The sequence below is a fragment of the Palaemon carinicauda genome, chromosome 39, assembly GCF_036898095.1.
Source record: "Palaemon carinicauda isolate YSFRI2023 chromosome 39, ASM3689809v2, whole genome shotgun sequence".
Taxonomy (NCBI): Eukaryota; Metazoa; Arthropoda; class Malacostraca; order Decapoda; family Palaemonidae; genus Palaemon; species Palaemon carinicauda.
In genome coordinates, this window is record NC_090763.1 from 60,257,426 (window position 1) to 60,282,910 (window position 25,485).

Consider the following 25,485-nt stretch of genomic DNA (forward strand, 5'->3'; position numbering starts at 1 on the left):
TGTAAATGGCAAATAATTGTCATTAAGAAATTATATATTGAACGTAAAAGTTTTTTTTGTGATGTGCAGCATGAGAATGGATTATTCTATAATATTTTTCTCTCTATATATATCATATCATTTATTATTATTACCAGCTAAGCTACAACCCTAGTTGGAAAGGCAAGATGCTATAAGGCCAAGGGCTCCAACGGGGAAAAATAGCCCAGTGAGGAAAGGAAATAAATTATCTGAGAAATAATGTACAAATGAAATGTAATATTTTAAAAACAGTAACAACACCAAAACAGATAATTCATGAATAAACTATAAAAAAGACTTGTCAGCCTGTCCAGCATGAAAACATTTGCTGCAAGTATGAACTTTTGAATTTCGATCGATTCAAGTACTATATATATACACACATTTATTGTTTTTATATATCAGTTGTACCCAATAACTCATTTCATTTTAAGTCAGTGATCTTTAAAAAAAAAGAGAGAGGAAATGGGTAGCGAAATCGTGTCGTTGAATAGTTCACGAGTTTTTCACTGCATAAATGATACTTTCTTGATATAAAAACACGATATTCTAGTCATGCCATTTTATTGACTGTACGTTTTGTATTGTTTATAGTTGTCGATTTATTCATTAAATCTGTTTGAACGCGAATTTAAACGGTTTAAAGGTCGCTCATGAATGGCAGAGGCAAGGGACAGTGACATTGCCCTATCAATCAGGACAATGCCCTAGAGACTGACCATATATTATATGATCAGCGCCCAAGCCTCCTCTCCACCCAAGCTATGACCAGGGAGGGCCAGGCAGTGGCTGCTGATGACTCAGCAGATAGACCTATAGGCTCCCCCAACCTTAGCTCACAAGGATGGTAAGGTTTCAGACACTAATGGCACTAACGAGTCTGAGCCGGACTCGAACCCCCGACCGGCAAACACCAGGCAGAGACGCTACTAATCAGGCCACAGCAATTTAAGTATTCTATTTTATTACTTTCCAAGGCAAGTGAGAAAAAGGTGTAATTTTCTATTAGATTTTATCACTTTAAGATAGTGATGGCTCATGTTTTCTTTTTTCTAAGAAAGTGCATGCCAAACTATAACTTGTTAAACTTGTGGTTTTACGTAACTTTAGTTAATTTCAATTAGATTCCACGAACTCGTTGTAACCCAATATGCACATAGATGGCCTTACTTGGTTTCTTCAGAGTTACGTAAGGCAGGATGGCTTGGATTGTGGTGTGTGTAATACAAGGTATCACTTCGTACGGGAGTTGAATAAGAGATCCTATCACCTGGTGCATCACAGAAGGTCTCTCTGTCCTGGTGTCGAAAGAGAGAAATTGCGTTGTAGACGGTCATTAGATTTCCAACTTATTCCGTTGTTTTATTTCGTTTTTATTATGTTCAGGGTACTTTCATGTGACTAAGAATGAGAGAGAGAGAGAGAGAGAGAGAGAGAGAGAGAGAGAGAGAGAGAGAGAGAGAGAGAGAGAGAGAGAGAGACTTTAAGTAGTAAGAGTTTTGCTGGGGTAAATGTCAGAGCTCTCTGTGGGCCACCCATGTGGTGCAAGATGTAAATGAGAGCTTAAGTCACCGAAGAAAAAAAAAAGTGCAAACATTGACTACGTCATTTTACGAAGATTACTAATCTACTATGTTTAGTCAAATAATTAAGACCCATTTTCATTTTCATTTTTCATATCGACATTTGAAAATCACTTGGTAACAGCTGGGCTCGTATTGAAACTCCGTGATTTCGTAAGTCCCACATTATTTATTACACAAGTTCATATTCATAATTTGTTTTGAATTCAATGTTTAGAAATATCCAAATCTCACATTACACCCAAACTACAGAAGTATGAGTAAGTGAACATCTGTCGGATATAACCAACAGGAAATATTCATTCAACTTGCCTGAAGGAGTTTGTCCTAGGGTATTTTGGCGTGCCTTCGGTGGGACGTCAGTCAGTCTCCGGAAGGTAGTCATGCGCGTGGGAAAGGTCATTGAGGGTGAACTGCAGTGAACTTTTGATGTAAGTTCATCTTATGTGTCGCGAACCTTGGACTCTTTGATATAATGTTTTTGATATTTTCATGGTTGTTAGCCGTTTCTGTCACTTGCGAGGGCTTCGTAATGTTATAGGTAGTTGCGTGTTGATGAACGTGAGACAGCCTGAAATTTCATTATAAAGAGAAGTTGTGGCAAGACAGGTATTCCTTATATAGCTGATTCTCCTTCGTAAAGTAGCCTGTCGGATTGGTAATAGTTGAAGGGATGCAGCTGTCATTTTGATGTGCATGTAAATAATAATACACACAATACATTACTTTCATATTTGGTGGAAGAGGGCGTTTTTAACCAACGATATTAGTTGGTAGCAATTTTGTTCGGATTGAAGACTAATTCGTTTTATTGATACTAGATCCAAAATTGAGGAAAAAATAAATGTAGATTAATCATTCTTAATAAGAATATCATGATATGATGTATGGGACAGATTCTGCAATGGGCCTTTTGTTATCAAACAAAGCCATTCTTGTTTTTTCCTATCATTAGAGAAAACTTTTTTATTTTTCTTTAATACTACAGCATCTGCGTTTGGGCTTCTTGTGTGAACCAGAGATACACAGTTCCATGGGTATTAAGATTATACTCAAGAAAGCATTGCATGTTCAAATATTTCCCAAAAGTTGGAATCTGAAGCATTCATCAATAAACATTAGTTTGGCCATGCTAACAGCTTTCTGGAACTTGAATAAACAACTTTCTAATTCAGTGTTTTATCAACAGTGAATACTAAATATAATGCTGGGTGAGGTAAAGTGATGGGTTTTGAAAGCTTTTCCATACCAATGGTTAGTTATGTATTTTGTGTAAGGACATTATTTCTGTTTTTAATTCACATTATTGTATAAAATAAGAAATCAAATTATTATATGATTTTTATAATCCTTCTGCAGACGTAGATTCCAATGTAATTGCACTTATACTACTTACATATGAGTAACTAAATTACTATAGGTTTTGAATATTTTCTCGCATTTGATAAGTCTAGCCATCAATTATTGATATTATTCATATTTCGGGTAACGTATATTTTATGGGGTAAAATCGCTTTTTTTTTGTAGCTAATCTCTTAAGATTTTTACGTTATTAAAATCTCTCTTGATACGTTACGCCTTCTGTAGTGTCCTTTTGCTCTTAACTTAAGAGACTGACTTTGAGGTTAATAGGTTAAATTACTGTACTTCGTCACGGTGCATTTTGGGTAGGCGCAGCTGACATCATTTTCGTGCTCCGTAAAACTCTGTTGTGTAAATTAAATTACATCATTATCATATTCTCTCTCTCTCTCTCTCTCTCTCTCTCTCTCTCTCTCTCTCTCTCTCTCTCTCTCTCTCTCTCTCTCTCTTTGTGGATCCCAGCCGAGGTCGATGATGAGAGAAGAATATCTTTGAATACCACCATATCATAATTAAAAAAGGGGAGGACCTCACTTAAGCAATCCCTCAACCCCGTTGGGTGGAACCATTTACTACTCTCTCTCTCTCTCTCTCTCTCTCTCTCTCTCTCTCTCTCTCTACATTGAGTTTGTTCCTCCTTTCTTGGTCTTTGAAATTGTACGAGAGTGGTCACATGTAAAAGAGATTTCTTTTGAAAGGTTCTTTTTTCATTACTTGAGAGAGAGAGAGAGAGAGAGAGAGAGAGAGAGAGAGAGAGAGAGAGAGAGAGAGAGAGAGATGTCACAATATTCTCTCTCCAAAACTTCTTCCCACGAGTTATTAGATGAGAAGGGAAAACTCGCTCTGAGCTTGTCACTAGACGTGACCCGATTCAGCTCAAACTGACCCGGTGAGGTCGGTTTCTCGTTGTGACATTACAAGAGATATATCCACACAAAGCCATTAAGGGTTGCACATGAAGATCCTGTTTGGCATTTTCAACCCTTTTTTTTTTTTTTTTTTCTTTTTTTTTTGTCCCATATTTCTTGAGAGATGTAAATTGAGGGCATTGGAGAGGGTTGTTTTAAGTCATTTGTCTTACGTGTAAGATTGTATTTTATCTTTTTCGGCTACCGTGATGGATATCTAAAAATTCATGCATCTTTTTTTAGGAATTTTGATGAAAATTTCACCATACAATAATCACGTATTTGAATGGCAATCTTGATAAGCCCAATAGTTTAAGAATAAACTTTTGTCTCACATTCTTAGTATTGGTTATAATTTATCATATGCATTTTAATTTCTTTTTTTCTATATTATATTCTAATTTTTATGCATCTGTGTCACGTATATTCCATCCGTCTATCTATTTCCATATTGAGAATATCGACAATAACTGGCTTTAATAGTGTACTGCAATGTAATTGTTCAGTGGCTTCTTTCTTCTTGGTAAGGTAGAAGAGACCCTTTAGCTATGGTAAGCAGCTCTTTTAGGAGAAGGACACCTCAAAATCAAACCATTGTTCTCTAGTCTTTGGTAGTGCCATAGCTTCTGTACCATGGTCTTTCACTGTCTTGGGATAGAGTTCTCTTGCTTAAGAGTACACTCGGGCACACTATTCTATCTTATTTCTCTTCCTCTTGTTTTATTAAAGTTTTTATAGTTCATATATGAAAGATTTATTTTAATTCTGTTACTGTTCTTAAAATATTTTGTTTTAATTGTTGATTGTTTGTCTTGTAGTTTTTTATTTCCTTTCCTCAATGGGCTAGTTTCCCTGTTGGATTCTTTGGCCTTGTAGCCTACTGCTTTTACAACTAGGGTAGTAGCTTAGCTAGTAATGATAATAATAATAATAATAATAATAATAATAATAATAAAAAGAGACACTGCGATCGGTTGCGGACAGCAATGAGTGATAATGATGTCCCGTTGAACCAACGGAGGTTGAGAGAGAGTTTGGTTTTTGGAAATGTGTAGATTTGGACTCCGGAAAAAAGCTGAAGATCACAAAAGTCATTATTTGTTGAAGTCTCTTCAAACAGGTACTTTAGTGATACCTTAGATGTGTAGTCGTGGAAAGTTAATCACCTTGGTAACCTTTGATACTGGGTAATAATGTAATAGTTAATGATACTGTATTATTATTATTATTATTATTATTATTATTATTATTATTATTATTTTTATTATTACTACTACTAGTTTACGCAACCCGTCAAAAATGGCGGCTAGATACTTATATATGCGCACACACGCACTCCCCCTCTCACCAGAGTATGACAACTCCCTCTCCCCCTTTCCCGAGGGACGGGGAGAGCTGAGCATATATATATATATATATATATATATATATATATATATATATATATATATATATATATATATATATATATATATATATATATTTATCTTTTTATATATTTAGACACTTGCCTTTTATTACATAGGGAAGATTATTGTTATTATATCCAAGCATTATTAAATTCATCGTTGTTTCCGTGGTACCAGAGTCTGGAAAAAAGCCAAAAGAAACCAAATCTGATTCTGTGATGTCGAACGTTGGATAAGGAAGTACCAAGCTTGAGAATAAATTAGTACTCTTGTAGTGAAATCTTATTTCCTGCTCTGTTAAAAAGACATTTTCCTCGAACATTCCCTCGAACATTCACACCAGACCAGATACCGGTATCTTGAAGCAGCGTGTCCCTCAATACTCTTGGCCAACTCGTGCTGTAAAAAAAAAAAAAAAAAAAAAAAAAAAACTTTGTCTCCATACTGCTTCTCACGCTGTATTCGATCTTATGTTGATTTCTGATATTTCAGTTATTATTGGCTGTTGACACTTCATTGCTATTCCCGTTATGTCGCGGTCTTTGTTCCTGGGGTGTGGTGTTTTAATATGTAATTTGTTTTTTGTCTTGCTTTACATACAGTTACATGTACGGTTATAACTTTCTAGCTATAAACTATATATATATATATATATATATATATATATATATATATATATATGCATATGAAATTATGTGTATAATTATGTATGTGTGCAGTATATATGTATGTGTATATAAAAATTTGTAATTATTTATGAAGATTATATATATATAAATATATATATAATATATATACATGTGTGTGTGTGTAATAGAAATTTCTCTCTCTCTCTCTCTCTCTCTCTCTCTCTCTCTCTCTCTCTCTCTCTCTCTCTCTCTCTCTCTCTCCCCTTTTGTTATCCTCTTGTTCTGACGAATTCAATAAAGGATGTGTAGTACGTTACAAAGATCAACTGACATCGGCTCCACCTGCAGTCATAAGTCCTGACAAGCTTCCTGTCATAAATACTGACTGACTTCTCGCTAGAAGCAAAGCCAGTTTTCTCTTTAGTGCTCGGTGTTCTTGTGTTCATGATGTTCTTCATGTTCTTTTTCTGTATTGACACACATCTTCCTCTTCCAATAACGCCTCTAAAATGTTTACAGTGCTTCCAGAGGCCTAAAATCACTGTCGGTTTTCGTAAAAGAATATCATTATGAGGTGAGGTAGTCAGTGTAATTTTATTCAAATTTCTCTCTCTCTCTCTCTCTCTCTCTCTCTCTCTCTCTCTCTCTCTCTCTCTCTCTCTCTCTCTCTCTCTCTCTCTCTCTCCCCAGCCACAAAAGGTCAAATATGTTAAAACTCTAGGCAAAGATGGGTGTAGTTGTTTTTGTGATTGCCATCTCTCGGGAGATAATGACAGTTTCAGTCATATTTTTGTCAAATGACACTTGAGATTTCGTGAGTGATGTGTATTGCGAGTATTATTTATTGATTTTACTTTCAAGGGACCTTTCCAAAGCTCATGCACCTATTTCAACTCGGCCTTTTTATTATCTTTGCCTAAACCAGATGGCTCATATATTGTGCTCATATATTATTATTATTACTATCCAAGCTACAACCCTAGTTGGAAAAGCAAGATGCTATTAGCCCAGGGGCTCCAACAGGGAAAAATCGCCCAGTGAGGAAAGGAAATAAGGAAATAAATAAATGAAGAGAACAAATTAACAATAAATCATTCTAAAATAGGTAACAACGTCAAAACAGACATGTCATATATAAACTATTAACAACATCAAAAACAAATATGTCATAAATAAACTATAAAAAGACTCATGTCCGCCTGGTCAACAAAAAAGTATTTGCTCCAACTTTGAACTTTTGAAGTTCTACTGATTCAACCACTCGATTAGGAAGATCATTCCACAACTTGGTAACAGCTGGAATAAAACTTCTAGAGTACTGCGTAGTATTGAGCCTCATGATGGAGAAGGCCTGGCTATTAAAGCAAATTTTATTTTAAGTATCAAGAGCTTAGAGAGAGAGAGAGAGAGAGAGAGAGAGAGAGAGAGAGAGAGAGAGAGAGAGAGAGAGAGAGAGAGAGAGAGAGAGAGAGAGAGAGAGAGAGAGGTCACTAAACTATTCAAACCATTCATCTCAAAAAGTAAACCGAATCTATGGCATCCTCTCCACTCAACAGTAGCATCCAGTTCCTGCCAGATGGTACCCACAATTGAAGGCCATTATCATAACTACCCACCCACTGAAAGAACCTTGTAACCTAGATTATTGGTGTCTATTAACCAAGAATCCAATCTGCAAAGCGTCACAACTGCGTGGAAAGCTACAGTAGATAGAAGTAATCCTACTTGGAGTGTCCTGTTTAAGATGAGGAAAGGATAGAGGGCAAGGACGTCAAGAAATTATGCTTTCGTATAGAATACTGCTGATATTTTTTTTACTGTTGGTTTTTTTATTAAAAGCAATGTGGTATTTTAAAGTAAAAACAAATGTGGCGATAAGTTAATTGAAAGTATAAGTCGAAAAGAAAGTCGATCTTCATCTCAGCTTACGATTTTTCACCCCCTCAAAAAAAAAAAAAAAAAAAAAAAATCGTTTCCCCAAATTGAATGAAATTTTAAAGTATGATATTAAAGTACGGTAGGAACTTCTAGTTTAGATACATTTAGAAAGTCACGTATTGATAGGATTTGGCTAATGCTTGAATATTTCATCGTAAAATATGTTTTTCCATCCAACCCAATTTGATAGTAAATATGTAGATTCACATCTTTATAATTTTATTCTTATAAAACAGGCACTGAACAAAATTTTTATTGTTTTAATTCATACATATAAAGTATCCGCTTATGTAATATTTTTTCTAGGAATTGAGATGGAGACGACCTTAGATTTTGGGAAATAAAAAATATAGATATAATATCTACTACTAGTAGTACTGATGCTGCAAATTAAATATTGTTTCCACTTGATTGCTAGTCATCAGTGTAATGATAATCAATAGTGAAGTCTAACCATCCCGTTTATGACCCAGCTATGGATCATTTCCGTTCCAATTAGCTGGTGGTTGGATCTTGATTGATTTACAGTCTTGAAATGTCGTCCGGATGTGGAAGAGGAAAATACTTAGGGTGATGGGTCATGATATTTTGGGAAAGGCCATCCAGTCAGGATCTGATTTATATTAAAAAATTGTGAAAATTAGTAAATCCATCTTCTTATTTTTTTTTCCAGGAAAGATAACCATCATTGTTGATTATTAATCCTGGGATAGTGAATACAGTCATCCACCTTTAGCCTCGCAGGCCACTGCAACCGCCACTTGCCACCATGAGCATAATAATGAAGTCCTTGTGACCTCCCCCACCTCTCTAACTAACTACCAGTATATAGGGGTGCCACCCCACGTCTCTGGAACGCCTTCCCTCTTCAGCCCATCCTTCCCCCCTCCCACATGTTTGGTCTCCCACGGTTTTAGCGTGATGGTTGTGGTGAAGGGGTTAACGCCAGTCTTGCCCCCTTCCCACTAAGCAACTACACTCCCACATTTCAAGAAATCCTATTGGGAGAATTTGTAAGTTCTATTTCCTCAGAGGGACATCGTCTTGGGGGTGGGGGGAGAAGAGGCCGTCTTTGTTGGCCTCAACGAAGTTCTTTCATGTGAAGGGTCTTGGGGCTCCTGAATTGGCTCCCCTCTTTCGGGGTGTCTCTCTCGCTTTATGTTTCTAACCTCATGTTATGTCCGCCTTCCTATGAAAAGATGACTTCGTTGGATCTGAATACGCTCATGTTTATGGAAACTGACGTGAAGTGTTTGTTTAGTAAATCTGTCTCTTCAGAATGCATTCATGTGTGTACAAACACGTGTGCTATTTATTCCTGATTTCGCAGTACACAAAGTTTGGGATCAATTGATGCAGTAGTAATATAGAAATAAGGTATTTTCGATTTATGAATATATTTAGGTGCAACCAATTTTATGGTGCAACGTGAAATTGCAAGGAAAGCGCTCTTCCATTTAGTCTTTTATCGTCATGTTTGAATGCCGTTCCCATGTAAATCTGTACGCATCTGCTTGCATAGTCAAGCAAGCTCCCCATGACGATACAACCCGTATGGAATTTTTGTGTACTTTTACAAGAAACTGAGCTCACAATAAATAAACATTTGAAACCCCATGTGTCATCTAATCCCTCCTTTTGAATCTCGAAAAAAAATATATATCCCATGTGTGCTTGTTACCGCTTCCTGTTCGAGGTTTCTCCACTCTTGTAACTCGTTCGTCTTGGCTGCTTGGCTCTCTCTCTCTCTCTCTCTCTCTCTCTCTCTCTCTCTCTCTCTCTCTCTCTCTCTCTCCTTCATATCGACTGCATATCTGGAGTTGATCATTATATTCACTCATTTTCTGTGACTCGCTTGTCATGCTGTCACTCTTGGGTAAAGTAGAATTTTTTATTGGGGCTTTTATTCACTTATCTAGTTGAAATATTTCACAGACACTTTTAAGTCGAATATAAATAACCTTTATCGGAAATATCTTCCTTAGGACAAGATATTTAATCGAATTACCAATTTGAATACAGTAATGTTTGTCTTATTTTAAGAATATTTTTTTCGGGGATTATCACATTTTGAAAATAAAGATATGACGAAAATTATCACATTAGTCATAAAAAACCGATCCCTAAATTGAAATGATGTAGAAATTGAATCTTTTCTTATTGAAAATATTAGTAAATACAAGTTTTTCAAAAGTATAATTAGCCTGGATTTTTTTTTTTACCATAACCTTTCTTGGATAGCAACAAGGCTCATCATCCCTTGTTGAAGGAGACGTTGCTATCCATGATCTAAAACTGGAAATAATACTGATAAAGGCGGATAAACCTGCCCTCAAAACTGCCAGACCCATATGCTGCACATTGCGTTGACAGACTGTTAAAAAAATGGGAGAAGACAGTCAACCTACGTAATATAATCTGACGTATGTTGAATGCGATCCATGAAGTGAAAACTCTCGAAAGTAAATGAAAGTTATTACTTTCATTTGTGGATAAATAAGGATTAACCGATGATGTTTTCTTGTATGGAGAAGGATGACAGTTGTGTTTGTTTTGTTTGACAATAAAATAGGAATGTAATTTATGATTTTTGAAAAAGATATAATGCATGATTGCGGTTCTATATTTACATTAAGGGAGTTCGTGTGTGTGTGTGTGTGTGTGTGTGTGTGTGTGTGTGTGTGTGAATTTAGTGACCGTGTTGGGGGGGGGGGAGTTTGTTGCTGGGAAGACAAAAACGGTAATAAGAATGAACATATAACGAAGCATATCTTAAGTAGACTTGATTGATATATTGCTCTGATAGTATTTTTCTAAATGGATTAATCTTGATGTCGAAGTGAATGATTTATTTTATTACAAAATCTCTCTCTCTCTCTCTCTCTCTCTCTCTCTCTCTCTCTCTCTCTCTCTCTCTCTCTCTCTATAGCCAGGTACCATCATTGGGTTTTGGGGAGGGGAGTTTGCTCCCCCCCCCATCTCCCTTCCTTCCACTCCTTTCCACACCCATGTTTTCAGCGTCCTCGTTGACGCCAAGAGACCTGGAACCGGATTTGGTATGCAACCTGCAATGGCAAAGATCTCTTGTGATTCATGCGGGGAATTTGAAGGGAGGGGCGCTACCACTTCATTTTCTGCCTAAAGTTTTTAGCGGTTGTCCGTTAAAAGGTTTTTTCTTAAGTCTTGGTGGAGAGAGAGAGAGAGAGAGAGAGAGAGAGAGAGAGAGAGAGAGAGAGAGAGAGAGAGAGAGAGATGCAGTCTCTCTTTTAGGTGGCCCGCCTAAAACCTTCTATGAGTAAATTCCAGGAGAGAAGAGAGAGGAAAATTTTTCGTACATTGAAATCGCGTACTTTCTCCTAGGCCGGTTTTGTGCAATTACATTATGCCTCACTTGCTGTGTTTATTATTTGACTCGGCCTATTTATTCATTAAGTTGTTAATCAGTAAGACCCTTTTAGGCTAAATATCTATCTTGAGTTTTTAATTATGTTAGAACTGGAAATTCTTGAATTTGACATCTTTTAAAATATTTAAATTTCTTTTGTATGAGGTATCAAGAACGTTTTCTTTTGTTCCCTACGATGCAGTTATTATTACTATTATTATTGTTATTATTATTATTATCATTATTATTATTATTATTATTATTATTATTATTACTTGCCAAGCTACAACTCTCGTTGGAAAAGCAGGATGCCATAAACCCATGGGCTCCAACAGGGAAAATAGCTCAGTGAGGAAAGGAAACAGGGAAAAATTAAATATTTTAAGAACAGTAACACCATTAATATAGATATTTCCTATATGAACTGTGTGAATGATTTCTAGTAAAAAAAAAAAAAAAAAAACTGCAATTGTTTTTTTTTTAGTGGGGATTGAATATAGAGAAAGACTTAAGTGCTCAATCAAGACACATCGTTGATAATGAAAGATTTAAAAATGCCCAATATACGCATTCTCGAATTCTTCTGATTTCACAAAATAGAATAGCTTAGGTTGTATCTAGGATATAGGTCCAACTAATTTTATTTCTTAATGCCCTAGTATTTAGATGTAATACATACGTTGATACATATCATAACCGAAGAGAACTTCTATTTTCTTATTCGTCAACGAATCAAGGTGCTCTATCTGCTCCGAAAAGTCCTTTATACGTTGGTTATTTAGGCAAGTGTTCTGGGGTGATAGGTTATGATTAGTATGTGAGAAGTAACAGCCCGTAATTAACATATGCAATAGGGATGTGATGTCGAAAGAATAATAAACACAAAATCGAATGTATTTGGTTGAGTAAAATCTACTTTGGGATATACTGTGACTGCTATGATGTAAGATTTCCAGATTCTGTATTCAAATACTGCCTTTTAAATTAATCAAATTTAATTAAATCTAGCGTTATTTAATTGTATTTTTTAACCAGGAAATACATATAGCAATTCACCCAATTGTTTATGTGGCTTTTTAACTTATGTAAGATGGATCAAGCAGTAAGACTTGTTATATAAAAATTATATTAATGAAAAAGAGAAGAGAATTTGATTTTATGCATTGCAGTTTTAAAATGGTTGAAAAAAAAATAGATCTATTTTCATTCGTTACCATAGACTTTTTTTATATACTTAAGAGGAGTGTGAATCCACATTTTCCGTGTTAAGAAGAGTCTGTTTTTGATAAACTTTGTTTACTCATACAAATGACCATCTGGATTTTATGCGTACAATCGTATTTAATTATAAAAAAATTCTGCTTAATGATTGTACAAGTATTTAAAGAGAATGTGCAAATACTTAGTACGCAATAAAGTATTTGAACGTTTCCATTGATTTCATTAGTGTCCCGGAGGACATTCCTACTCTGATTCTTGTTATCTAAACGACAATGCTATTATGCCTACAATGTACTTGAGATATGTTGGCAAGTGACCATTACGTAAATAACTCCATGTTACGTGAAAGAAGGCTATTCGATTTTTTCCTCTTGCAGTATTTACATTGACAACATACCAGACTTAATTAAAATCCTTTTTAATGTCTCTCGCTCAGTACATTAGGAAATTCAGGCCTTATTCGTTACGTTAAATCCTTTTTAGGTGTTTCACTATCTACACTATAGTCCATTTCTTTTAGCGATGCATGTTTGCACCGACTCGCAGCGGTGCCCTTTTAGCTCATAAAAGATTCCGGATCGCTGATTGGTTGGACAAGATAATTCTAACCAATCAGCGATCAGGAAACTTTTCCGAGCTAAAAGGGCACCGCCGCGAGTCGGTGCAAATATGCATCGCTAAAAGAAATGGACTATAGACCTCTTAGAATCAAAATGGCAATAAACACATCACGAAAGTGTTTTATACAACGATCAAAGGTCATTGCCTCAGATGCGGCCCAAAAACCTCCCGGATGATGGCGCTGTCATAATGTGGCAATTTTTACTCTTGACACGAGATGAAGGGAGAGACCTAACGTCATTTGCTTTTCGGTAACAGGGGTTGTCAAGCGTTGCGCCAAAGCTTCCGAGCGGTTTGAATAGATGTCTGCTCTACGTCTTGAGAGTCTCAAAGAAGCTTAATAACCTCCTTAGAATGTGCAGCGGTTAAGTTCCCAGGAATATTTTGAAATGAAAAGGATTTGAATTGCCAATACGCTCTCTCTCTCTCTCTCTCTCTCTCTCTCTCTCTCTCTCTCTCTCTCTCTCTCTCTCTCTCTCTCGTTCGTTCGTTCGTGTGTGTGAAGGGTTTGGGCTTCTAAAGGGACAGCTATTTCAACTAATGAGAGCTCAGACAGGCTGTTAACTGACCCTTTGAAAGAAAAATAATGGGTGTTCGGGTGGAGATTTTGACGAAGGTTTGCCGATTTAGCTTCGCCCAGGAAACCACAGGAATTACTTTTGGAGGAAAAAAAAGGAATTGAACGGAGGAGCAAACGTTCATGTGCGTATGAGTGTATACGTGACAAGAACGAAAAGCAAGTTGGCAACCGTGGTTACTAGTGGTCACTTATGTCGCAAGATGAAATCTCCTGATTAATTCATGGTGGGCGTTTGGTTCTTTAGACTGGAACAAAATGTTTCCGTTTATTAAAGGGTCCTGGTTATCAGATACTGGTGCGGGGGCTGGTTCGTAAGCTTCTAGATAAAAGGTGGGGCATGTGAAACGTGGTATTGAGAAAGAGACCAGATTATGGACGTTGGAACTCCGGTTTATGTCTGAAAAACGTGATCCACCTATAACAGGGAAGATTACTCCAGCACAGATGTTACCAATAATTTTTTTTTCGTTTTAGTCTTTTCAATCTAAGTTTAGATGTTTTTCTTCTCTGCTTTTTCCTTTTGGGTATGTTGGTTACTTAAGAACACTTTCAATGAAGATTTTTTTTTTCTTTTTATCTGCATCCATTAATTTAACCACAGAAGTTTCAGATATAACCAGTTTATATGTTAAAAATTCCGTCTATATTTGGATGAACGTATTTCATCCATGGTATATTTAGGTATGTTTCAATAATTCAGTGGACTGAATTAGGTGTTTATACATCGTCTTCGATTAATTAATAACAATATACAATTTCACGACGGAAGCTTCATCGTCTTGAAGGACTAATTAGTCATTTGCTCTAACTTTTAAAATACTTGTAGAACCGCCAAGTAAAATCTGTTATAATAATAATAATAATAATAATAATAATAATAATAATAATAATAATAATAATAATAACGACTAATCATCATCTTTATTTCAACAAAAGCCATATACAGAGTTACAATAAGGGTACAGTGATCTTACACTTTTGACATCGGTAAAAAAACAAGATGAGATGCAATAATATCAGTGATATATTATAAACATCAATTAGCAGGTTGACCACAGAGTTCTAAGGTCTGGGTAATAAGATCACAATAGAATTAACGCTTAACAATGATGATAACATACATATCAGCAAACAAAAAGAGAGGGAGAAAAAAATCATTTTAAGTCCTAACCATGAACATTACTTTTTCTTACATGTTAGAATGTCCTCTTACTTTAGTTTACTCTCGTATCTATGTTGCTCTATACGGTTGTACACACAAAATCCAGATAGCGAAACTGTCTACTACTCCCATAGTCAATATACTGTACCGGAGCTCTCCAAAATGACGATACTGATGACCTAGACTGCAAGTCCCAACTCAAGGGACGTCACGTACCATCTGGAAGCTTGAGCAAGTGGTGAGAGACTGGTTCCTGCTGTTCAATGACAGGTGTAAAGAAAGTTCATTAAAAACGGATTAATGTTAACACAGAAAATGTGGATGAACATTGCTTCCATATATTCATCTCACCCAATTGTACACCTTAACAAAATATTAGGTAATTTTCCTATTTTTCTATCTATTGTATATGACCGAAGGTTATTGTCTAGTAGCGAGCTATCCCTTTTATAGTGAACATGGAAATGTTCAAAGATGCAAGGTTTCTTAACTGATATGTGTTCATATGTGTATTTGGATCATTTTCACCTTTGTTGGCACATTGCTAACTTTGGGGAAACATTTTTTATGAGCTAATCACCATTAGTGTTATTTATAGCTATTGCATCTAATTAAAATGTAATTTTTTTACTAAGTGTCCTAAAATCATGTTGAAATAACACTTTTGTATACAAGTTTGATCCAGGGAATTTATTTCTGATATCTTTTTTTTTGTGATTAAAGGTCAAAGTCACCATCAGATGTAAAGGTCAATGTCATTTATGATCAAATTGTAAAAGTGCTAAGAGCAATTTTCAAATGGATACATATCTAGATATCTAAAGTAAATTGTTTGAAAGAGTGCTAAGTCTGTCTTTTTAATCGTAAATGCACAATTTCGTCGACATTATTCACCATAACAATGTGTAAACCTCACTTGGTCATATTTTCACAATACAAATACAGCCATAAATGACCTTGACCTTTACATTTGATTGTGAACTTCACCTTTAATCACAAAAAAAAAGATATCAGAAATAAATTTCCCGGAGTGCACTTAGTAAAAAATTTAAATTTGAAATTAATTAGTGATAAATAACACATTATGCTGATTGGCTCATACAAAAAAATTTCCCCAAAGTTGGCAATGTGCCAACAAAGCTGAAAATGATCCAAATACACGTCATGAACACGTATCAGTTAAGAAACCTAACTTCTTTGAACCTTTCCAAGTTGACATTTTGGCAACTATACTAGTCTTCATTTCCCCTTCCTTGCAATATGCATTATTTGCTTTCTTCGACCTAAAAAAAATCGTATCGCATAATATTGCATGCACGTGCTCGCGCGCGCGCCATACTTCCTCCCCCAATTCATCTTTGTTGCGCCCTCCAGAAAGGGTTAGTGTAAGTAAGCATATTGATGATATGTTGAATTAACAGAGAACCGGTAACAAGTTCTTTGTTTAAGCAGGAAACATTGCCCCGAGCCAATGCAATTTCTTCAGCTTTTATATTGTGTCCGTGGGCGGTACGGGTTAGCTTCCTGTTCCTTTTTTCGGGTCTTATGTCGGCGACAAAACAACGTGTGTCCTGTTTCCCTTTGTTGTTAAGTTTATGAATTTGCGAGTTCATTGAGAGAGAGAGAGAGAGAGAGAGAGAGAGAGAGAGAGAGAGAGAGAGAGAGAGAGAGAGAGAGAGAGAGAGAGAGTCGTTGGTAGTTATCAATATGATATGGAGATAAGTAGTTTTTTTTAGATTATTTTTATCAACTTATTATTTGTTTTTTATCATAAATTATATTTCTGCTTGTCTTAAATGGGGAATCTTTTATATAAGCATTGTAAATAGATTAATAGTTAACGTGACGAGCTATTTAATCCGAGATATTTTAGAAACCCCCAGTTTTTATCAATTAGAGAGTATTTTTAGCATCCCACTAATATTGCACACTATACTATAAATGTTTTAGCTGTTACCGGAAAATTTATAGTTAAAAACTAAATTTTTTTCATTTAAATTTTTTTTTTTTTTTAGAAAACCATTATTTAGCATATTAATGAAAAGATTTTCTTGGGACACTAAATATAGAATGATAATGAGTTTTGCATAGTGAAAGATTTATTTTTTCTTTTAATTAACATAAGTTTTAATTTTTTAAGGACGAATGTTTTAGGAAATATATTTTGCCCATGAAAAACAAAATAAAGATGTTTTTTTTTTTTCACGTGATATTTGCTGATGTGTTTGAAATTAAGAACCTTCTATTAGAGTATGTCATATGGAGAATGTTCATTACACTAATGTATTATTTTTGTTTTTGTTGTTATTACTACAAGGTAAGGTGTAACCTAGAAATTTTGTGGAACTTCAAGGTATGAATCTCCTTTTATTAATATTAGCTTGCTCGGATTTTTTTTTTTTTTTCAAATTAATTTATGTTGAAAGCATGAGGTATTAAACATTGTGTAGTTGTAAATTAGACTTAAGATACCTTTAGTGATTCGGTATCATTAATCGTGTTTTAAAATAATAATATGATGCTCTTTCAGCTGCGGACTGATCGTAACTTATTTTGATTTTTTATAATAATTTCCCAGTCGCCATCAGCCACGAATCCAAGCAGTGAATCTTCTTGTCCTTTGCGTTTGTTTTTTATTTTGATTTCACTTGTACACAAAAACAAAAGGTTTTACCTTCCAACTCGACTTTAGGAGAAACTCTCTCTCTCTCTCTCTCTCTCTCTCTCTCTCTCTCTCTCTCTCTCTCTCTCTCTCTCTCTCTCTCTCTCTCTCTCTTTTGCCATCATCTCTCCATAATCATGTTTGTCTCTTCTCGTGTTGCAGGCCGAGGAGTTGAACAGCATCGTTGGGCACGCCTTCCGCCTAGCCTACGCCGCCCACCTTCAGAAGTCTGGGGCTACCATCCGAGATGTGATCCCCACCCACGCCCACGGCAACACCCCTCCTCCTCCTCCACTCCCGCACACCTTAGCTCATCCCCACAATCACTCGCACACCCACCCCCACACGCACACGCCCTCGCCCTCCGGCACGCCTACACACACCCACACGCATCACACACACAACATCCACCACCACACACCGCCGCACAAAAGGTCGTGTGAGCATCATTGTTCCTCATCATCCTTACAGGTATAATGAATATGATGACCCTCAGACAATTATATATATATCTGTTATTTGGTTATATTTTCATTTCATGCTGTTCTGTTATTTTCTATACTTCCTTGACGTGTTTCATGAAAATTATGAAAAAGAATGTGCTTTAAAGGAATTTTGATTACCCATGTCCTATTAGGAAATACTTTTTAATTTTTTTGTTTTATGTTTTAACATTCAACTGATTTGACCTAAACAAAAACATACATCTCATTATGCTCTGGACACGACACCAAGCATAACCTTTCCATACCTATGAAATTTTCTTTTTATCCACGTCTTTCCAAATATAGGATCAATTTTATCCCACGTTTCCAATCTTCATTTCCGCCTTACTTCCATATGAAGTAAACAACAGATCCAAAAGTCTTCCTTTTCTCTACCTTCACCTGACAATTTAATTATCTCCATTTCCCCCAAGGCTCAGCCGATCTAATTGTCTCCTTTTTCCCCCAGGGTGCCGCCGCCTCTCGTGATTCTAGTCCAAGCCCCAACATGAGAACGCCTGGTAGCCCCGCCTTAGCCCAGAGCCCCTCGCACAGTTCGCTTGGAGGCCTACAGAAACCTTCCTCACTACCAGGCCTCCACACGCATCCCGAAAATGACAATATTCTGCATTCGCCTGACAGCGAAAACAGCAACAGGTGAGCATCATGCTTTCATTTTGATAAGAGATTATTAATTTTATACTTAATTTCCAAAAGAAAAGAATAAGTGTACTGTACACTTGAAACATAAAACGAAATGACAAGTTTGGTGATATCTAGATTATAATACAATAGTAATAACGACTACATAATTTAAAGCAAGTTGAAATGAATAATTCTAAATAAGCTAGTTAAAATAAATTGAGATGATAATTTTCATATTTTTTATTATAGATAATTACGTTACTTTAAACTCAAAATATTACCGTAATCTGTATAAAAACCAAATGCTGATTAAATCTGTTGTTTGAAATATATACCCCAGGCAGTGAGCTTGAATAATACGAGACGTATTGTAGGAAATGAGATCGGTTTATTTTTTCACGTGGGCCAATAAGATGGATTTTTTACTGATAAAGTACTTATAAGAATCAAAACAAACATGGCAGAAAATTTGGATTTCATGTCAGGATATTTTAGGCTATGTAGTAATGATTATAAGTACTTCATTTTTGGGTATGAAATTCAGGATACTATCAGTTATAAAAATTTTCTTGAACAAAATGTTCACATGTTACTTTACCCTTCTAAGGATATATACATGAACCATTTTAATAATGATAAAGATAGATTTAAACGGTGAGAATATTCATTTATATCGTTCATTTATAGTGTTACTTGATATAAAGATTTCTGTCCAGTTTTATCTTTGCGTAAGATTATAAATAAAAATGTAATGAAAATCCCAATAATGTGTTGATAAGAATGATTAAAAATATAATGAAAATAACCTGTAAAGGCATTGATGGTAAAACAATGTTAAAACTATAATATTCAAGTTTTTATAAACTTCCAGTAACCATCTATTTGAATTAACGTCTAAATTCGGTGTGGATATACTGTATTACTGTACATAAAATTGGCTGAAAACGTATTAGATCATATAACAATGGATAAAATGCGATATCTAAATTAATATTGTTATGAGGAACAAAGTAGAGTATAAATTACTGTGCTATTATACTGTAGACTTGAGCTAACACTCATAATAAAAGACTATTGTAAATTTCTAATGAAATAAACTCCCTTTAGCCCGTCTGAGCTCAACAGCACCAAAAGACTGGCCGACAAGCCACCGCTCATCAAGAAGTTAAGCGTGACCTTGGAGTCCACGTTAAATCTGGAGGAAGACCTTCGCCCCCTAGTCACCTCTTCGTCGTCATCGTCTTCGCCTTCGTGTCACACCACCACGTGTGTCACCACCGGCTCCAGCTCCTCCTCCACCACCAGCACCGCCGTCGTCGGGTACGTCAACGAAAAAGTCAGCGACGCCGTTGTGTCCAGTGTGGTCTCTTCTACAGATGTGCAGGACCACCATGAAAACGATAATAAGTGGTAATAGCGATATACTTTGTTTGCTAAATGAGATAGCTATTACGTTTTGAGTTTTTAAAAAGTTACTCTTCATTTTCTTTATTCATTTTGAATTTGTTTTTATGTATTTTCAAAGAAGTTAGTGAATTGTTTGACAATATTCATTGTACAGTAGTACCTGGGTATTGGAAAGCAACTTAGCACCAATTTTTTGTTCATAATTATGTTAAAAGATTTATTTATGGATATACTGTATTTTATTTCAATTTAGTTTTGTTTGAGTATCATTTTATAAAAAAAAAAAAAAAGTTTGATTATTTACATTACATTTGGTTGGTTTAGTTTCTTATACTCCAAGGTTAGAGTACGATTTTGGCCAACATGAAATATCATTGAGTTTTATCTAAGTAAATATCCGATATTTCAGCCGCATTTCCGACGATGTGAAGTTAAAGCGCATCTCTCAAATATCCGTCAGCTCAAGCGCTTCATCAGGAGTGGTGGGTCTCGATGTGTCCACGTCTAGCACTCGATCTGCAACTCCGCCTCCCCTCCCAGAACGCTCAGATTCGCTCACTCCCCCAGAGGAACCTCACCTCAAGACAGCTGCTTGGTTCCAGGCAGGAATTCCCAGGTGAGAGCTCCTCTCAAAATTTGGTAATGTTAAGATATAAATTACTCAAATATTTTGAAATAAGGGTGATTCTCACTATTGTCTTTTAGAAATTACTTTAATGGTTACCTAAGCCTTGAAAGTAAATTTCTATGAAGAACAGCTTTACAATACCTACACAAAATAGTGTGTACAGCAATGTAGGATTAATATTGAAACAGGCATTTTTGTCAATGATATTTTACTTTGCTGTATGATGTAGAATTAATATTAAAACGTGTTTTGTCAATGACATTTTACTTGAAAAAAAAACTTTTCCCCCACAGAGAGATTGCCCTAGAGGTGTTAAGTCATGAGCCAGTTGGAGCTTTTATGGTCAGAGAGTCTACGAGCAAGCCAGGGTGCTATGCACTCAGTTTAAGGGTGCCAAGAGATTTCACAGTATCTGGAATTGCGCATTATCTCATTGTCAAGACCAATAGAGGCTACAAAATAAAGGTTAGTTTTGTATTGAAACCATATTTTGATTATTATTGTATCAATATTGTAAGCTTGCTGGTTATTACAGTCATATAAGAAAAACCTGTACTGCCTATGATTTATAAATGTAAGACTAATCATGTAAAGTAAATATGATAATTTTTTTAAAGTTTTGTGTTTAGCAGAATTAAAGTTAAAAGGATTTGAAACAAATACAACCCTGATCTTACAAAGAAAGATTACCTGTGGGATGGCTTGGTAGCAAAGATTTATACTTGGAGTGAACCATGACTTGCTTTTTCTAGTAGCTTGTCCGGAAATTATGTTAATAATGCTCTTGATCAATAAGAGTATTTGAGTCCATATTCCTGAAGGGTTTTGAGCATTGTACCTCCATGATAAGGGATTCTCAGCTGTAAGCTGTATCATCTGGATATTAAGATAACTAATTCAAAACCATGTACCTCCTTGGTTGATAAGGTAGATCCAATTCTGCGGTGTACCTCCCCGAGTATTTAAGTAAATCACTGTCATGAAGTATTTTTGTCTTTGGGGGATGTAGGGGCTAGATCTTGCAAGGACATTCAGTGCCCTGGTGTGTAACTGAGAGAAAACCCTGCATTTGCACTATGAAGTGAAAGAAAGTAGATTGGATAGTAAGATTGGTGGAAGGAAGCAAGAACGAAGGAAATATCTGCTAGATATTTCCTTGTACTTTTGGACAAAGGGAAAATTGCTGCATATGAAAAAGGGCCCTACACCAGTCTCTGTCCATTTGCTGTTTCTCAATGTCAAATAGGTTTCAGTTACATTGTTTAGCACTGCGAGGCTGATTCATAACATCAGGTTTGGTTGATCAATTGATGATAAGCATCCTGGATCAGGAAACCAAAGATTTTATTCAGTTTTCAGTTTTTACAATCGTGAGAGCTCCAAATTATGCAGACAACCTTGTATGTGTCATAATCTTGGATTTTTCATTGGAAAGAAGGATTCTCAGGATCTACATCCCAGATATATTATCTGAAATGTCCATTAGTTATGACTTGCATGTCTAGATATCAGTAGGCTTTTAACGTTTTTTAACGTTAGGGAATTTGATTTTTACTGAACAGTTTTATGGGAAACTGAGAGAAATTAGCTCTTAACTCTCTTCTGTCTTGAGCCCTCATCAGATCTAGGTTTTTATTTATTCCATTTTTCTACAAGACTGTCTTACTGACCCTCCTGCATATATGTTAAGTGAGGTAACCTAAGGTAATTTTACTTACACTGATGTGTTAGTTTGGGTTCACAGTTCGTCAAATAATTTATGAACAAGGTCATTAATAAACAAATAAAATCATACTCTTTATTATTATTGAAATTGTTTCATTAATTCGTCGCTGATAGCCTGAAAACCCATCACATGAATAACCCATTAATATTAAAGTATTTTCATTTTAATTGAGAATATTCTGAAGGGTTTTTAATTTTCTCCTGGGTTACCAGGTTATAGATAATTTTCAGTTGTTTTAAGTAAATGCTTTTAATCTTCTAGTAATCCTTTTGTTCAACTCCTCATCTGTACATACTGAAAAGAAACAAGATTAGAAATAATTCTTAATGTAATTATTATAGTTTCAACAAAAATTCAATAATTATTAACAGAATTTTGATAAAATTTATTATTTCTATACTCGCCAGGGTTCATCTGGTTTCCTTCTTGAATTTTAAATAATCTAGACCTTCTAGTAGCGCATTTTAGTCATGTGGTGGTGTACGGCAATAAGAGCATTTTGGCTAGCCAAATAATTTTTGCCATTTTGGTTTAAAGTCGTAACATGTAGAAGAGCTTCTCGACATCACAGCTTTATTTATACTAGTGGTATGCCCATCAGCATGGTCCTGACACCTTAATCAAGGGTCTGGTGGACTATTGGAAACGTCTTTGCCTGGCAATTGCCGGATGGAAGATAGAGTCCGGCTCAAACTTGATAATTTCTTATAGTGTATAACCTCACAGCCTTTGCCTGGCTCTCCTGGTCCTGGCTTGGGCGTTGATCATATTAATGGTCAGTCTTTGGGGCATTATCCTGCTAGCTAGGGCAATGTCACTGTCCCTTGCCTCTGCCATTCATGAGTGGCCTTTAAATAATACATGCTGAAACTGTGCTTGTTTTATCTCGCTAAAAAAAGGCCATCATTAACACTCGCCATGTTGGACATTTTGAGAACTGTTGTAGAGAGAAGGATGGGCAGAGAAATAAATCTCCAAGCAATAGTAGCACATTAACAATTTCAGCAAGAGACAGGAAAAACCTTTGTTATCATTTGGGCTTCTTTTCCCTGCACTGCTTCTAAATTGCAAAACTTATCTGTGTACTACTCTAATACAGAAGCTTATACATACAGATGTTACAGGACCAGTGCTGATGTCACTATGATTGGTCAATGACACTTTTAAAGGTTGTGTTACATCTTAAGCAGCCTGCAACCAGCTTTGCTGACAAGTCTTGGCAGATTGATCTCGAACGACACCCACTCTTGGTGCACACTCCAAGCAACTTTCACCTCAGGCAAGTAATCCTCCTCTGCTAGGATTTACGTTCAAGAAAGTACAGCAATGAAACTATAGCCACCTCTTGAAAGATAGTCTCCATACTTCCCAAAGCCCATTTTGGAAGTCAACCATACTATTAACGGGTATAAAAAGATACCCATCTCTTCAACCACATCACCTTTGGCGTTCAAGAATTTTAAGATGTGTTGGTGTCCAAAGAGCATTTGGAGTCCAATCCTTTCAAACATAGGGCAGTTCCTCCTTTGAAGATTCACCTTAAGAGTGACACTGAACCTTTGCAGTTCTCATTCCCAATTGTCTTCAAGAACCAGGTCAAGTTCCATAGTAATGTTACAATTCAGTGTCATACCTTCATCTTTGCTGCCAAGAATATAGTATCACAGTTAATCTGAATGCCCGGCCCTTCCTTCACCAACATTCTTAGTATGGATCTGAAGGTTTTGTATTTTGCCATAGTTGATGATCCCTGTGGGTAATGGCAATTGAAACTTTCTCAAGAGGACCAATAGCTGACTGTTTTCACATCACACCACATGGTCGATTAACAAACTGCAGAGGACTGATGGGCTTTACAGCTACTGGTGATGCGTTTCTGTCTGTGAAGTGCTATGGCCCATAAAATAACTGGTAAGTTGTTGAGATCACACTCCTTTATTATGAAAATTACCTTGCAATTATTCACTATCCACAACATGCTCACCTTCTGCCACAGGTTTGGGATCACTCAAGAAAAAAAAAAAAACAGTTGTCATTGCAGCACGTCATGACTTTCTGTCGATATATACTCTGGAGAAGGCATTTCAGCTGATCAAGAGAAAGTCGGTGCTATTTTGGATTTTCCAAACCCCTGCCATGGCCTACTAACTTGCAGAGCACCCATGACATCTTTGCTGTAGCAGAGATGCCTACACTCAGTAATCAGCTCCAAGAGAATTTTTATTTGGACTCTTGACCAGGATGAGGTCTTTCAAAATGTCAGGCTGGCTTTCATCAGTCTACCAGTTATTGTCCCTTTCTACCCAGACATACCCTCTAGACAGATGCTTCAAACTTTACGGCCTTGGCCATGGCCTCCTGCAGGACCATGGTAGCGGATGCTTGTGTCCAATTCATTTTTCATGGATATATGATACTTTAGGCCACCAAGTAGATGTTGAATATTTTCTATGTGGTGTCAAAATGTAGGCTGTATTTACACTAAACCATTACTCGCAGGGCATTGTTCAAAATCTCCAGCTCCTAAACAATTAGAGTTTGCCCTGCTTTTTTATAGCTGTGTGGCTTGTTAGGAAGTTATTCAGCATACCTAATGCCTTGTCACGAGCTATATTCAGCCACCCCACACAAGAGATTAGATCTCGGTTACTACTTTACCCACCCATCTCAAAGATGCCGTGGCCGCTGAATGCTATCACCTTTATAGAATTCTATAGAGAAACTAGCCAAAGATGTTGATATAACTCTTGAGGATCTATTACCTGCAACAATCCTTGACTGTCGATTTAGGATTCCTCCTACGAAACCAACCACAGAAGATGGCCCGCTTAGCCTGCGTTATGGAGGTGGAGGAACACTGGAGGTATCTCTCATGAAACTTCACACGAAAAAACTCTTTCCAAGAGGAGATGCTGGGTACCTCCAAGCATGCAGACAAATGGATCCAACCACTTTGTGGAAGATCTTGACATGTGAATTGCACAACAGATCAGAAAGAGGTGGCAACTCCCACAGTTTCTCTACTAAGCAGATGTAGAAGGTCCGAGTACCATTTTGTTTGGGGCCGTTCTGTGAATCTTGCTCAATTTAGGACGCTTCTGATGACGCAAAAG

At 36.2% G+C, this 25,485-nt stretch overlaps 1 protein-coding gene and 1 long non-coding RNA gene across 7 annotated transcripts in view; one reads left to right on the forward strand and one right to left on the reverse strand.

Moving 5' to 3' along the window:
• LOC137631213 (EGFR adapter protein-like) overlaps nt 1–25,485 on the forward strand; it is a 1,066,467-nt gene that overhangs the window by 1,029,449 nt on the left and 11,533 nt on the right. For 4 of the 6 annotated variants that reach the window (XM_068362962.1, XM_068362967.1, XM_068362966.1 and 1 more), the window contains 5 exons: nt 17,644–17,952; nt 18,436–18,623; nt 19,719–20,021; nt 20,428–20,634; nt 20,940–21,111. In XM_068362962.1, the coding sequence (XP_068219063.1) occupies nt 17,644–17,952; nt 18,436–18,623; nt 19,719–20,021; nt 20,428–20,634; nt 20,940–21,111 (1,179 nt within the window). The remainder of the gene's footprint in view (nt 1–17,643; nt 17,953–18,435; nt 18,624–19,718; nt 20,022–20,427; nt 20,635–20,939; nt 21,112–25,485) is intronic. The other 2 variants (XM_068362963.1, XM_068362965.1) reach the window with 2 other exon arrangements.
• Nucleotides 22,431–25,485, reverse strand: part of LOC137631214 (uncharacterized) — a 312,781-nt gene continuing 309,726 nt past the window's right edge. Inside the window, exon 3 of the long non-coding RNA XR_011041882.1 lies at nt 22,431–22,666. This is a non-coding gene — a long non-coding RNA (uncharacterized lncRNA). The remainder of the gene's footprint in view (nt 22,667–25,485) is intronic.